At 42.9% G+C, this 14,852-nt stretch overlaps 1 protein-coding gene across 1 annotated transcript; it reads left to right on the forward strand.

The window, feature by feature from the left end:
- Positions 1-1,913: 1,913 nt before the first annotated feature.
- LOC111158885 (transmembrane p24 trafficking protein 7) lies at positions 1,914-13,498 on the forward strand. The gene is made up of 3 exons (XM_022521183.1): positions 1,914-2,365; positions 7,209-7,454; positions 11,917-13,498. Exons 1-3 carry the CDS (start codon positions 2,174-2,176, stop codon positions 12,151-12,153), a joined length of 675 nt encoding a protein of 224 aa, XP_022376891.1. The 5' UTR covers positions 1,914-2,173; the 3' UTR covers positions 12,154-13,498.
- Positions 13,499-14,852: the final 1,354 nt, after the last annotated feature.

Raw genomic sequence — 14,852 nt, forward strand, 5'->3', positions numbered from 1 at the left:
TTTAGGGGACACAATTCAACCTGCTATCCATGTCAACACAAATAACACATTTTAAATGAAAAATAGCCATATGTCCCGAGTAAAAATTTAGTGGTGAATGATATTGCTCCTTATTTTTGTAAATCTTTTTAATATCAGGATTCATAAGCTAAGTGCTCATCTGCTTTTTTACTTTCAATCCATTATTTTGTTGTTTCGGTTGAGATACATGATGAATAAAAAGCCTCCACTCAGAGAATCTCAGACCCTACTGGGAGGATTTCAGAGGCTCCCAGGGGTCTTCGGGACACACTTTGAGAAGCACTCTCTCAGGTATACACTTTAAAATATATGCAAAGTGGAATTTCTAGGCATATGTATGTATCTCCTGCTTTCCTAGGTAATGCCACACTCTTCAACGTTTGTATCACTTTACACATGACTAGCAGTGTTTGAGGGATCTTCTTGCTCAACATTGCTGCTCACCAACCTCTGATATTGTTACACTTTAGAAGCAGGTGAGTGGGAGGGGCACCTGGGTGGCTTAGTCCAGTTGGGCATCTGCCTTAAGCTCAGCCCCTGATCCCATCGGGCTCCCTGCTCCCTGGAAAGTCTGCTTCTCTCTCCTTCTGCTGCTCCCCCAGCTTGTTCTCTTGCTCTGTGTGTCCAATGAATAAACAAAATGTCAAAAGAAAAGAAAAGAAAATAGAACCCATGTTTCCTACTTTGAAATTCATTCTTTCTTCCTCTCCAGACGCAAACAATGCTTCTGTTTCTGGCCCAGTTCTCACCAAGATGCAATCTCCTCCAGATCTTATCTCCTTGGGGGTCCTCTCCCCACTGCAGAGGCTTTGGGTACCAGAGGCCACTGGAGGTCCTGCATCTCCTTCCTTACCAACACCCCTCACCCCCACCAGGCCTCTTCCTCCGCCTCCCTCCCTTCCCTGCCTGGCTCCTACCCACCTCACCCTATTTACTTCTCATAAAGCCCTCTACCACCTTCTGCTGATCATCTTTGAGTGCTTGAGCCTCACCATGGTCATTTCTTTAAAAATGGCATGATCCCTAAGATGTGTTCATATGCACAAGAAAATGTATAATTTAAGAAATCAACACGTTTGTTACTATCACTATTACCTAGAGTTTTGTTTTGGTGTTTTTTTTTTTAAAGATTTTATTTATTTATTTGACAGACAAGTAGGCAGAGAGGCAGGCAGGAAGAGAGAGGAGGAAGCAGGCTCTCCCCGGAGCAGAGAGCCCCATGCGGGGCTCGATGCCAGGACCCTGGGATCATGACCCGAGCTGAAGGCAGAGGCTTTAACTCACTGAGCCACCCAGGCGCCCCACCTAGAGTTTTTTTTAAAAGCACTCCAGCACAAACCAGGCTGTGATCATAGTCAAGTTACTCAACTTTTTGGATCCTCAATTTACTCATCATGAAAATAGGTGTCATCATACCTGACTGCGCAGAAGGACTTGTGTAATACGCTTGGCACGGTGCCTGATAAGGAGCGCTCAAATGACGTTTATTTTTATTTAACAAAAGCTTATTGAGTGCTTACAATACCAAAAAGTAAGGTGCCCTCTGCAAGTACTGAAGCCCTGTAATAATGCTGGGTAAGGTAGTACTGTCTTCATTGTACAGATGGAAACGCTGAAGCAGAGCGGTTGACGTGGTACCTGCAGGCGGCACGCCCCACCGAGACACCAGCGGGACACACCCTTCTCTCTGGCCCCGCCCCGCCACGTTCAGGACGATGGCCCCGCCCCTCGCCTCCCGAGCCGGCCGCAGCGAAGCCGACGTCTCGCGAGCTTCCACGTACACACTCCAACGCCTCTCCGCCTCTGCGCGGGGAGAGCACATCCGGGTTGCTGGAGCAGGTGCCTCAGGCCCCGCCCCCTTTTTCCAGGCGCTCGCCCTACTTCCGGCCATCTCGGGCCTTTTCCGCCGGTGCAGTGCCGGCCTTATCTCCGCTCTGTAGGTCGTTCCCGGCGCCAGGCCCGGGTCCCTGCGCACCGCTCGTCGGCACCCAGCGGCTAGCTCCTCCTCCCGAATCTCCCCGAGGCTCGGAGCGACTCTGCCGTGCGTCTTCGCGGGCCGCCCGGGCTGAGGCCTGCAGCGCGCGGCGAGTCGGCGCCGACCTGACCCTGCGTCTCCCCGCAGCTCCGTTGAGGCCGCCGCCGTCGCCTCGGGATGCCGGGGCCGGGGTCCGCGCAGCGCTGGGCGGCCGCCGCGGGCCGTTGGGGCTGCAGGCTGCTCGCGCTGCTGCTGCTGGTGCCGGGGCCCGGCGGCGCCTCCGAGATCACCTTCGAGCTGCCGGACAATGCCAAGCAGTGCTTCTACGAGGACATCACGCAGGGCACCAAGTGCACCCTCGAGTTCCAGGTACTCCGTGCTCTCGAAGTCCAGGGGCCTCAGCTCGCGGTTCCGGGGTCGGGGCTGCATCCTGCTTGCGGCCTCCCTCCTGCCGTGGTTTTTCCGTTCTTTGGCCGAGTCAGGAATCCTAGGTAGCCGATGCGGGGCATTGGCTTGTCCTGTTCTAAACCTGGGGCGAGGGCCATTTTAGACCAGATAGGAAAATGCGTGGATTCCAGAAATGCTTCCTGTAGCTGTTACTTGTCCTTCCATGCTCCGGTGGCCTGCATTTCAACGCCAGTCGAACTTCCCTCCTTGAAAGACTCTCCTTTCTTAAGAAAAAGTTCTTCCTGTTCTGTGGCGCTCAGTGTCCCGTCCCCTGCTCTCCCTGACCCGCACCTCCAGTTTAATCAGATTTGAAGGACGGCCAGTGTCTTTTCCCACTGATGTTACTAGGACTTTAGGTGAATTCTGCCCCCTCTCATGGGAAGAGCTCCATCAGAGGCCGGGTGAGCACCTGCCAAAGGTGTAGAACGAAGAGGTGTGATCGGTGAGAGGCCCCTTTTTGTCTTTGGGATTTTATAGAAAACGGGCTTTAATTCACAGAATGTAGTTTATTAAGTTTGTTACAACAATCTTTATTTCTATTTTCCTTGGTAGGCTGCCTTAACATATGAGTAGCTGTTGAGTGGTAGGTGCTGGTGATTACAGAAGTGGTTCAAAAAAGCTTGGGTCACTGCCATCATTTTTGATTCCCTACCCATCCTACCCTTTCCCTCCCCACCCCCATCCTACTCTTTTCTTAGTAATTGCCCATTCATCAAGACTCTGCTTTAAAAAAAAAAAAAAAAGACTGCTTTAAGAGCAGAAAATAGGAGGTTAAATGATCTATCTTTGGGAGCGAGGATGGCTTCCTTTAGAAAGTGATTTTAAGCTCAACTCTAAAAGATTAGTTGTACATACTTTGGTATGTACCAGGAGTGACTGGGTATTTGAGGACCATTGAGAGATCCAGTATAGTTGGGAATAAGGAGCCAGAGGAAGGGAGGTCAGGGGCCAGACCATGTGCCTTGCTGGCCTCGTTAAAGATTTTAGTTTTTCCTAAGAGTATGGGAGAGCTCTCAGGGTTGTAAGCAGTGCAGTGCTGTGATCCAGGTGTTTTGGGTAGTTATGTGGATATTTACTTGTGCAGGTAGAGATATTAGAGTGTTGGAGAGTGGTTGTGGAAGACCGATGCGGAGAGTACTAGAGTGGGTCAGCCTTCTAGGATGGGAGCTGTGGGGAAGGAGGAAAGTGAAGGGATTGGAGAGAAGTTAGTAGGTGAAATCAAGAACTTGGTGGTGATTTGGCTTTTGTGAGTGAAGGGAGGGAGGCTAAGGATCACCCTTTGGTTTGTTTAACTCTATGGATCAGAACCAGGGTACGGAAAAGAAGATGGCAGGGTGGCAGTATGGAAGTGTGTGTTTCACGTGTCAGTGCCAGACACTGTGCTTGGTGCTGAGAACACTACCACTACTATTCTAGGCTAAAAAAAAGTAGATCTTTTATGTAGCAGAATATAGATAACAGTTCTTTTTTACTTCCAAAGCTGAGGCTTTGGAAGCTTTAAACAGGGTCACAAAACTTAGCCAGGAGCAGAATCAGTATGCAGTCCCAGGTTAAATTCTCAACTCCTTTAAGACACACACCACTTCCCAAAGATCAATAAGACTGACCGACCTTGACCTCCGGGAGCTTCCATGGATACGTTACCGTCATGCAGTGTTAAAGGCAAGAGCGAAAGTGCACGCTCGGTACAGTGCTGGCCAAAGGCAGAGGGATCCTCAAGGGAAAGGTAGCTGAGGGGCTGATGTTTGAGCTGTGTCTAGGAGATACAGAACTTACTCTACAAGATGGCAGAGGGGGAAGGGCATCCTAGGCAGGTAGACTGTGAGACTCAATTCCTGAAATCAGCTTGAGCCCCCACGAAATACGGTGAGTACTAGTGTTGCTTTGTAACTGTGGATCCAGTAGCACTAGCGGTCGATCCTACCAGTTTGTCAGCACTGTTTATGGGTAACAGATCGATGATGAACGCTCTTGCTGAAACTGCCTCCCTAAAAGGCTGTGCTGTCGAGACTGGTTACTAGGTAGGAATATCTCGATGTGACCAGCAAAATAGGAAAAAAAAAAAAACCCAGCCAGGCCTCCTTTTGGGGCTCACTGGTTCCAAGGTTCACTGGCTCACTGGTTCTTTGCACACTTGGGTGCTTCCTCATCTGAGAGTCTGTGTCCGGCTTCAGCCCTCACAGAGGGAGGACGAAGGAACCCACACCTAACTTCCCAATCTCTTTCTGTGAGACAGCTGTTGACTCTGGTAGTTTCTATTTTTCTCCTGTAATAAGCTGTAGATTGGTAAGCATTGCCATTGTGGGTCCTGATTCTTTAACAGACAGCACCTGTTTAACCTGTGGCTGTTCATGCAGGTGTAGAACAGACTGGTTCAGAGACCTTCTGGCCCTCTGCTATTTCTGGAACACAGAGTGAGGAAGGGTATAAAAGAGGTGCCAAGGCTACCTTGAAGGAGGTGCAGAGGCGTAGTTTGGCATTGTTTGCACTTTTCTGGAGGTCACAGGAATTGAGAAAAGGTTTTAAGCGAATGAGGGATGGGGAGGTGGGGAGGTTGCCCCCCCCCCACATGTGGGGATTGGGGAGGCTACTGGCATCTGGGGGTTGGAAACCAGAGAGGCTGCTCAACAGGCTGCGGTGCCCAGGGCCACCCAGTCCGTTCCCATGAAGAATTATCCAGCCCTAAGGGAGCTGAGGCTGAGAATGAACCCCTGGGTTGGAGGGAGGAGAGATCGGGTTGTGGGAAGACCTTTTAGGAAGTTGTGCCTTTAGTCCTATCTAGGGTAGGCCTTGGATTAGGAATGGAAGAGATGGGATGAATTTGAGAGAGGCAGTAACGTCAAGAGATTTCTGTGAGAACTGGACAAGTAGGGACACTTCGGGATGATTCCCAGTTTCTAATTTCTGTGACCACACAGATTGTGAAGGGGTACTTTTTAAATCTGAAATAAGATTATTTGTTTTAAAGTTTGGTGGAGGAGAAGTGGCATGATGATCAGTTCTGGCCCTTTGTGTACACATTTGTGTCCATTTGTGTATACATTTGATGATCAAATACAGCGGCCACATGTGAACACTTGGATTTATAAAAAACTGCTTCTGCCTTCAGCTCAGGTCATGATCTCAGGTCATCTGGCTCTGCTCAGCCGGGAGCCTGCTTCCCTTCCTCTCTCTGCCTGCCTCTCTGCCTACTTGTGATCTCTGTCTGTCAAATAAATAAATAAAATCTTTATTAAAGTCATGATTTTCACTTGGAGGAAAGGTTGACATTTGGAGGAGTGGTAAATGTCTAATTGTTAAGACGCTTTTTATGTCAAAACATTATATCCCTATGTTAATATATGTCTATTTTTGCAGTTCCCTCAGTACATAATTATACTTCATTTAATTATCATAATGATCTTGTAGTTAGTTCAGTTATTGGTCTTGTCTCCTACATGACAAAAGGTCACATTAGCAGCCAGTCCTTCTTTGAAGTGCAGAGTTGGATCTCTGTCCTACAAATCTATAAAGTCAATATTAAGCTAACCAAGAGGGTTCAAGCCTGAAAGTACAGGCTTGTGCCCACCCCCGTCCCCATCTCGGGTGCTTGGGAGCCCTCAAATGCATGTCTCTCATATCTTTCCCAACTTTGCAGCTTGCACCCTTTCTTTCCTATGTCCTGTGCCCCTCCCTCTCTATTCCTGCTTATTTCTCCCTCCTATAAGGAGGCCTTTCTCCTCCCTAATCCTTTTCTGACTATGCCTATCCCATTACCTCAGGAAAACTCTTCCTGCCCATCTGTGCAACCCTGATGGCCTATCAACTGTAACTGATTGAGTATAAGCCCTTGAAAACAGCTCCAGAATCCTCTTCAGAACATTTCATTTACCTCCCCCACCCCAGCTTTCTTTCCAAACGAGCTTGTTCTAAAATACAAGCTTTCCAGATAAGCAGATTTGTTTGCTTTTGTTTTGTTCTGTTTTGTTTTTGCTTTAATCACAAGTGTACAGACAATATAGTTTAGTCCTTAATGTTTCTTTGGAGAACAAATATGTAAAATAATGATAAACTCTTAGATACCCCAGAAGTCTATTCAGTTCATAATGTAGTTCAAAACAAAATATGTATCACATTCCATATAACTGACTTATAGAAGCACTTATGAAACAAACCCATCTGTAATTCATCAGTAAAATGAGTTGAAGTTCTGTAATAGAAACATGCTTGGGGTGTCATGCCAGGGGCCGGTCTGCTTTCCTACTTTACTGAATTATCTGTGTGTGTGCTTGGATGGTGCTGAGAGGAAATCACAGGAGAAGATTTGGGGAGGGAGAATATTACATGACCGTGAGCTTAAGGGACAAGAATCTGACTTTAGAATTCAGGTTCTGCCTCGGCCTTTTGCTAGATGAGCACTCTTGGGTAGGTTGCTTGTCTTAACTCCATTTCTCAGCCTGTCAGATGGAGAGCCAAGATCCCTCTCTTATAGGGTCATTGGGAGAATCGAGTGATTCCCTCCCTTTACTAGAACAGTTGCCTGGCTGGTTAGCTAGTCCCTCTCTCGTCATAAGGAAATTTGTTTGGTTTCTATAAAGCTTCAGTTGAACTGACATCTGCCTCCCAAATTCCATCCCCTGCTGGATTGAAAAAAAAAAGTAAAATTGCCTGTGATAGGGAAAAACCTTTGCCAATAGCCTTATTGTCATTTTAACAGGAAATCTGGTTACTTTCTCAAACTCATTAGTTGCAATGATGTGTTCCTTTCTCCCCCTTCTCTCTACAGGTGATTACTGGCGGTCACTATGATGTAGACTGTCGACTAGAAGATCCTGATGGTAACGTGTTATACAAAGAGATGAAGAAACAGTATGATAGCTTTACCTTCACAGCCTCCAAAAATGGGACATACAAATTTTGTTTCAGCAATGAATTTTCTACTTTCACACACAAAACCGTCTATTTTGATTTTCAAGTTGGAGAAGACCCACCTTTGTTTCCTAGCGAGAACCGAGTCAGTGCTCTTACTCAGGTAAATAAAACGTCAGCAATATAGTGGTGTGTTTAAAGAGGGGGAAGCATAAATTAATATGCCTTAACTTACTGACGAACACAGAAGTTTGAGGCTTTTACACAATCTTTAAGATCTATCTTAGTTCTTACAGTAGATTAAGCCTTTCACATAGAACTTTGGACATTTTTGGTGAAAACCACTGTTAAAGGATGTTATGAACTTTAAGGTGTAAAGAAAAACCTTGAAATAGGAGGATCGCTTCAGTGGGAAAAGAAGTTTAGGAAGACTGGACAGTGCTCCCACATTGTGAAGGCATGGAGGGATATGATTTCATTAACTGGAAATAAAATGATGCCTTAATTGATGCATAAATACGCCTCAGGCAGTGTTATACCAGTGTTTAGTGTCAATTCATGCTGCTATTAGAATAGTGTTTGCTGTAACTTAAAGTAAAATATTAAAGATTAGTGGTAAGTCATCTAACAGAAAATAGGTAAAGGGCGCCTGGGTGGCTCAGTTGGTTAAGCAGTTGACTCTTGATTTTGGCTCAGGGTCTCAAGGTCTTGGGATTGAGTCCTGAGTAGGGCTCTGCACTTGGCTTGGGGGTCTACTTGAGGATTTTCTGTCTCCCTCTGCCCCTTCCATCTCTAAAATAAATCAATTGATCTTAAAAAAAAAAAAAAAGTTAAGGAAGATAAAGGTAGATTGGATTTTATTTTGAAGAAGACCTTAAGGAGAGAAAGATAAGGAAAGAAATTGAAAGTCAATGAACAGATGCTGCTCAGGTGATGAGAAGGGCTCTTTAATTTCCAGTTTAAATGTAGTCTGAGCTTAGATTGTATCTAAAAGAGACTCAGTTGGGTATCCAGAGGAATTGTTTACTATCTACTTGTTAGGACCTTAAACTGGTATTTCATTCTTCCCAGGTTCTAGTTAGTCTGTTGGCCAAAGTCATAGAGGCAGTTTTGAATAATGTGTAAGAGCCTTAATTCCTAAACCTACTGTAAGCATTAACAGGATGTATTTACATGCTCGTGCTTTTAGAATTTTAGCATCCTGTAAGAATGGCACTTTGTCTTGTTTTTTAAAGATTATTTATTTATTTGATAGAGAGAGAGAGAGCACAAGCCAGGGGAGAGGCAGGCAGAGGGAGAAGCAGGCTCCCCGCTAAGTAGGGAGCCTGATGCAGGGCTCGATCCCAGGACCCTGGGATCATGACCCAAGCTAAAGGCAGGTGCTTAACGACTGAGCCACCCAAGCGTCCCAACACTTTGCTTTGTAAGAAGATTTATCTTTGGGGCCCTTGTTTATAACTTAACCTTCATGAATTTTAATTTGTATAGGAAGGTAGCTTGCCCTAAAAGCCTGAATAGATAAATATAAGAAATACATGGTAATAAAGCAGTTGGTATTTGTTTTTAATAGTACAATGAGGAATTACTTTTTTTTTTTTTAAGATTTTATTTATTTATTTGACACAGAGAGAGAGAGAGAGATCACAAGCAGGCAGAGAGGCAGGCAGAGGGAGATGGGGAAGCAGGCTTCCTCTTGAGCGGAGAGCCTGATGTGGGGCTCGATCCCAGGACCCTGAGACCATGACCGGAGCCGAAGGTAGAGGCTTAACCCACTGAGCCACCCAGACACCCCAACAATTGGTATTTTTTATCCATTTATTCATCTCACATTTTTAATTTTTTCTTAGTCTTAACTTTTCTCCTTTCAAAGAGCGAATAAGTCCCTCATACAGTAGTGATACTTACAAAGCAGGTAGTTCACACCTTAAAGTGAAAAAAAAATTAGCAGCTGGTAAATGCAGAAAAATTATAGAGTTGTTATAAATTCCTGTTTTCCACCTGTTAGGAAGGCGACGGGTTTGGAGTAGACCGGGATTACCGGTCCCTGCTAAACCACTAGGTGAAAGGCTGAGGGGAGGTTTCCAGTGACTGGATCACACTGACACCACCTCAACCTAATGACCAATCCCAGATGGAGAGATAACTAGGCGTTGTGTGTCTTCTGTGTGTCTTTGCATTGAGGACGTACATAGCGTTGTCTGGGAAGTGTTCCCATCCAGAACATTGTGTCTGAATCCCTTCAAGTCTCTTGCTCCAATACCAGTTTACAGGGAAAACAGGCTGGAGGAACACCATAAGGATACATGGTCAGCAAAATCCAGGATGTTGGAAATGCTGCAGGACGGTGGACCCATTTCTTCCAACAGACAGGAAGGGAAAGAAGCAGGAAGAGAACCTAAAGATTCAAGTAGACTTAAAAGACACACCAACCAAGTGACTGTGTCCAAGTTGTTTGGATTCCGATTTGGAAACAACTCTTTTGAGATACTTGGGGAAGTTTGAACATTAACTTTCAATTGAAACATATTAAAAACTATTTTTGATTATTTTATGGGCGATAATGCCCCTGGGGTTACAGTTTTCAGGGTTGCCTTTCAGAAATGAGTAGAAAGTGTTAGAGTATCACTGAAATGATAACACACAAGGGATTTGCCTTAAGTTAATTAGAGCGGGGAGGAAAATAGGTGAGGAATACTTGTTGGTGAAACAAGATTAGTCGTGGGTTCTTTACTGACATGAGGTTTCATTGGACTGTGCTCTTCTGAATGTGAACTTGAATATGAACATAACTGCTTAGGGTTTCCCTTTTTTCCCTACATTTTCTGTCTCAAAAACTATATGAATAGTTTTTGTTGGTCCCTTAATTTGTGTGATTTTCTTTCATCCAGCACTTCTTAACCCTCACTCTATGTCAGGCTTCAGGGAGTCCTTAAACATTCTGAATTTGTGTCAGGTCCTTACTTCTGTGCATACTTCCAGGGTTAGCTCGCATATCATTCTGACAATGCTTGGAAAGTAGAGATCGGGGGAAGCACATCTGTAGCCCCCTACCACAAATTAGAAGGCATTCATTTTAGCACATTTCTGCTAATCTTTGATTCCTCGGGGCCTAAACAAGAATAACAAAGATGTCGGGTATTCTAATAGACACCTGCAATCTGTGGACCACATAAGTTCTCGCGCTTGTTAGAACCGTTTTAATGGAATATTTTTATAAATGATTTCTTTCATACTTACTTTGGAAGAACTTTGTTAAATGTTTGAATTCTTTTCCAGTGTCTGTATTCCTTCATTAAAATTAAGCAGGAAAAAAATATTCCCAGAATCTTTGGAGAGATTCTGTGGATTTATTAGTAAAAGGAGTAAAAGAAGTAAAAGAAGCTGTAAAAGTTATAAACATGTTAGGAGACGTGAGACCAAATAACTTTGTAACGTAGAGGTATTATAGTGACTGAGTTAGCTTAACGATTTTGGGATCCAAAAGGAGAGAGAGGAACAGAAAGGAATGTTGGAAGGTTGCTAAGATGAACTTCATTTAGTGGAGAATTTTCCAGAATACAGGAAAGTAGTAATCTTCACCACCTTCCTCCCCGTGCTTCCCACACTCAGTGGTCCTTGTCACTGACCTGTGTCATAAAAATGTTTTTCCTTTGTATGGCTGTGCATAATATACGTTCCTTCCGTAGTGATGAGGGAAAAAACCCTGATTATTTTTTTAAATTCTTAATATATGGTTTGTGATATAGAATAAGTATAATTTAATAATTGTATAAATATTATATAATATTAAATAGTACATACTAATATAATATATAGATAGTTAATATATATTATATAAAATAATATATAATTATATGATAAAACATATAAAAATAATAAAGTGTGTATTTCATCACTAGAATTAAGTTTTCAGCAGTAGAAGAATACTAAACTCTGCTGTATAAAAGAAAGTTTAGACATTCAACCCTTCTCGAAGCAGATCACGTGATGAACGTGTAGAGAGGTGAGGTGCCGTCAGGTGACGGCTTACAGACTGATGACATGGTGAAGCTGGAACTTCTTCCCTTTGAGAACGGTCCTATAGGTTCCGCTGACTGGCAGGAGGAAGGAGACATATTTAGCAAATGGGTAAATTAAAAAATGAAAGACTTTGATGCTCTGACTGATCACTCTCAGACTCAACTGCTTTTAAAATCGTTAACTTTGACTGATTCAATCTATTTTTGTGTCATACTTGGTTTATTTTGTAGACATTTGGGTTTTGATTTGTCTTCTTACTCATCAAATTTACTGACCTGCCATTCTCATCCTCCTAAGTCTTCCTCATGGAGGAACCTGAACTTGAAATTCTGTCACCACCAACCGTAACTGTTAAGTGTTCCTGCCGCTCTTAGCTCAGCGTTCCATCTAGCACCTGAGCGCTGCTACAGCAACCGCCTCCTCCCTGAATCTCCGGCCTCAGGAGTTGCCCTCGGGGGGCCTGGCCAGGAGGGCGGCATGGCCAGCACCACTGGCCTGCACGAGTGAGCGAGCCAGAGCCACTTCGGTAACGGCTAATCAAATGAGGAATGGAGATAAGATTGAAAGATGAGTTACACATACTAACTGGAAATCTTTCTCTTTAGATGGAATCTGCCTGTGTCTCCATTCACGAAGCTCTAAAGTCTGTCATCGACTATCAGACTCACTTCCGTTTGAGAGAAGCTCAAGGCCGAAGCCGAGCAGAAGACCTAAATACCAGAGTGGCCTACTGGTCTGTAGGAGAAGCCCTCATTCTCCTGGTGGTCAGCATAGGGCAGGTGTTTCTCCTGAAAAGCTTTTTCTCAGATAAAAGAACCACCACAACTCGAGTCGGATCCTAACTACGGTTTGAGAGTTGACACACCATTGCCACCATAATATTGCTGTCCTCTAATTAATTGTAGGTACCGAAGAACTTAATATTGGCAACATTTTTAAACCTTCCTCATACACTTGTTGGGGGGTGATGTACCGTGCATATCCCCAAACTGTGGAAAGGACACCTTTTTTTATTTGTAAAGGTAGAAAAACTTTGGAACTTATTTTGGGCTCCCCACGTTAAATAGTCAGCACCAGTGATCTTTTCTTGGTTGTTTCTATCTACTCTTCGCACACTAAACTTTGGTATTTTGATTCCTTTTAGCCATTTAAAAGTACTTTTCTTATAGGTAGTGGATATTTTAAAAACCTTCAGTTTAATGTCTTGTGTGTTGTGGAGGAAGAAAATTACCTTTTAATTGTTTATAGTAAAGTTTTGTTTTTCAGAAAACCAAACGTGATTAACTGTAGCCCAGGCCCTATTCTGCACTGTTTAATTTGGGGGTGGGGGGAGCCACCGTGGAAATGTTAGTTAATATTGATATAATTTTAAATTGATGCATCATGGTATAATTTATTTCTTGCTAGTTTGGGAAATGTCAGATTTTTGGTTTTTGTGTTTATTCTATGACTTATAAGCAGATATGTTCTTTTTTTCATGAAGACATTCTTACCACAGGGAAAATAGTATGTTTCAATAGTGTAACAGTTTATACAGGCCTTAAAAATTAGACTGTTAAACAGGTAGAGTAATTACAGAAAAATATGATTCTATAATGGGAGGCAAATGAAATGAGAAAAGTTTTAGTGAGTTACCGGCACATAATTACATTTTCAGTGCTTTTACAGAGACAAAAGGTGGTCTGTTTCATTTTAACATTTTGATTGGCTGGTTCGGGCCCTAATGTGGTTTCAATGTCTGAGTCATTCCTGGCTTAAATTAACAGTTGTAATATTTGTATAGTAAAAGTGCCATATATTTTATCCTGATGGGTGTGATGCAGTGAGAAGTCAGTTTCTTTGGGTTTTTTTTCCTCTCTTTCTTGGTTTGGTTTGGTTTGGTTTTTGGTTTTTGTCTTGCACATGTAATTTGTACAATCTCTGGTTAGCCACCCCAAGATGATTTAAAACTTTAGAATGCTGTGTGTTTCTTATTTGATAATCTTCATCAATTGTACTGCATTTAATGAATATTAAACAGTGCATATTCTGTACACTATAGGGTTTAGACTGTGTTTGTATTTTATAATTTGTGTAGACTGAGCTGATCGAAATAAGATTTGTTCAGGTGTTCCAGAAGAGAATACGAGACAAATGCGAAACTATAGGTGTTTAAAGCTTTTCTGCTGTTAAAAAAAAAAAAAAATGCAGCAGCTTTTTGCCCTCCCTTCCTCCCCCACCCAAGACTGTGGAGTGCTAAACAAGGCTGTCCTATTGTAGAGACACCTCTGGTAAGTGACACAAAGCTAGCATACTGATTGAATAGCAGTTCGAGCCACTTAGCACTGCAGACTAGAAATTAATTCCTAATGCTAAGCTGTCTTTAACCGTCTTCGAAAAGCATATATGCTTCTGCATGTCAGAGCAAAACGAATTCACAGTTGTCATGCTTGCTAACTTCAGATACCCACTGTGTAGCAAGGGACGAACCCGTTTTCAACCCTTGAATTCTAAAAATTTCTAAGACCAAGTAGCAGCTCCTTAGACTGTGTATCAGCAATGGAAGTCTAAGATTTTGCAGATTTATCTGTTTGGGTTCTTGCAGTAGATTTGTCCTGCAGCTTTGTAAGTGTCCCTCTACATAGATTGGCACATTTTCAGCGCTAGCTTTAATGTGACTGATAAGCAAGGGCGTATGTCCAGTGTCCTTCTCTCTCATTGCCTATCTGCTCTATCGCCTTCAGACACTTAACACCATAACGAAGCAGAGCTGGGTACCATCAGTGCCCGGAGTTAGCAAAAGTAATGCAGTCATTTGATCTGTGCCTATCAAAACCTCATCATACTGGACTACCACCATAAATAACTTCTGATGGCACTCTTGAGACCTGTTAAAATTTCTGAAATCGCCCCGTCACCTGCTGTAGAGGATAGTACAGGCTTAGTCTCGTCTGTATATAACTGGTTCAAGTTTGATGGCTGTCGGTACTGAACCGGGTGTGTATAGATAAATTAGAAAATACATCTCTATCCAGACCTAAATGTCAAGACCTTTTTTCTTTCTTCCTCCTACTATGTAATTTGTAGCTCATCTTTTTTCTTTAATCCTTTCATAACTTGTTGGAACAGTTTGAGTTTCCCAAATATTTATGTTTAGACAGATGGCTCAGAATATATATTTAACATCACTAGCTGTATATATTTTTAAAGTAAAATAAACAATGGAAAGGGACTTGATACATAAGTTTATTACTAAAATTCCAACTGTGTTAAGATATTACTTTGCTAATAATCTAAACATTCTTTTTTCTATTAAAGAAACAAATGGTTTGTGGTTCACAGCTTTCATCCTGACTGATAAGATAATCGACTTTGAAAATACAGTGAAAAAGCAGTTTTATCTTTGAAAGATTTCATTTAAATCTCTGTACATCCATTTTTGCTTCAGTTTGTAAATGTGTAACATTTGTAGTTAAATAGGACAAAGCAGACCCTATGACTATTGTTTTAAAAAATTAAACAAGTTAATATATAAATAATTCAAAGGGGGTTTTCATTTACT

This window comes from Enhydra lutris, unplaced genomic scaffold (assembly GCF_002288905.1).
Source record: "Enhydra lutris kenyoni isolate GAN:26980312 unplaced genomic scaffold, ASM228890v2 scaffoldscaffold64, whole genome shotgun sequence".
In the NCBI taxonomy this organism is placed as follows: Eukaryota; Metazoa; Chordata; class Mammalia; order Carnivora; family Mustelidae; genus Enhydra; species Enhydra lutris.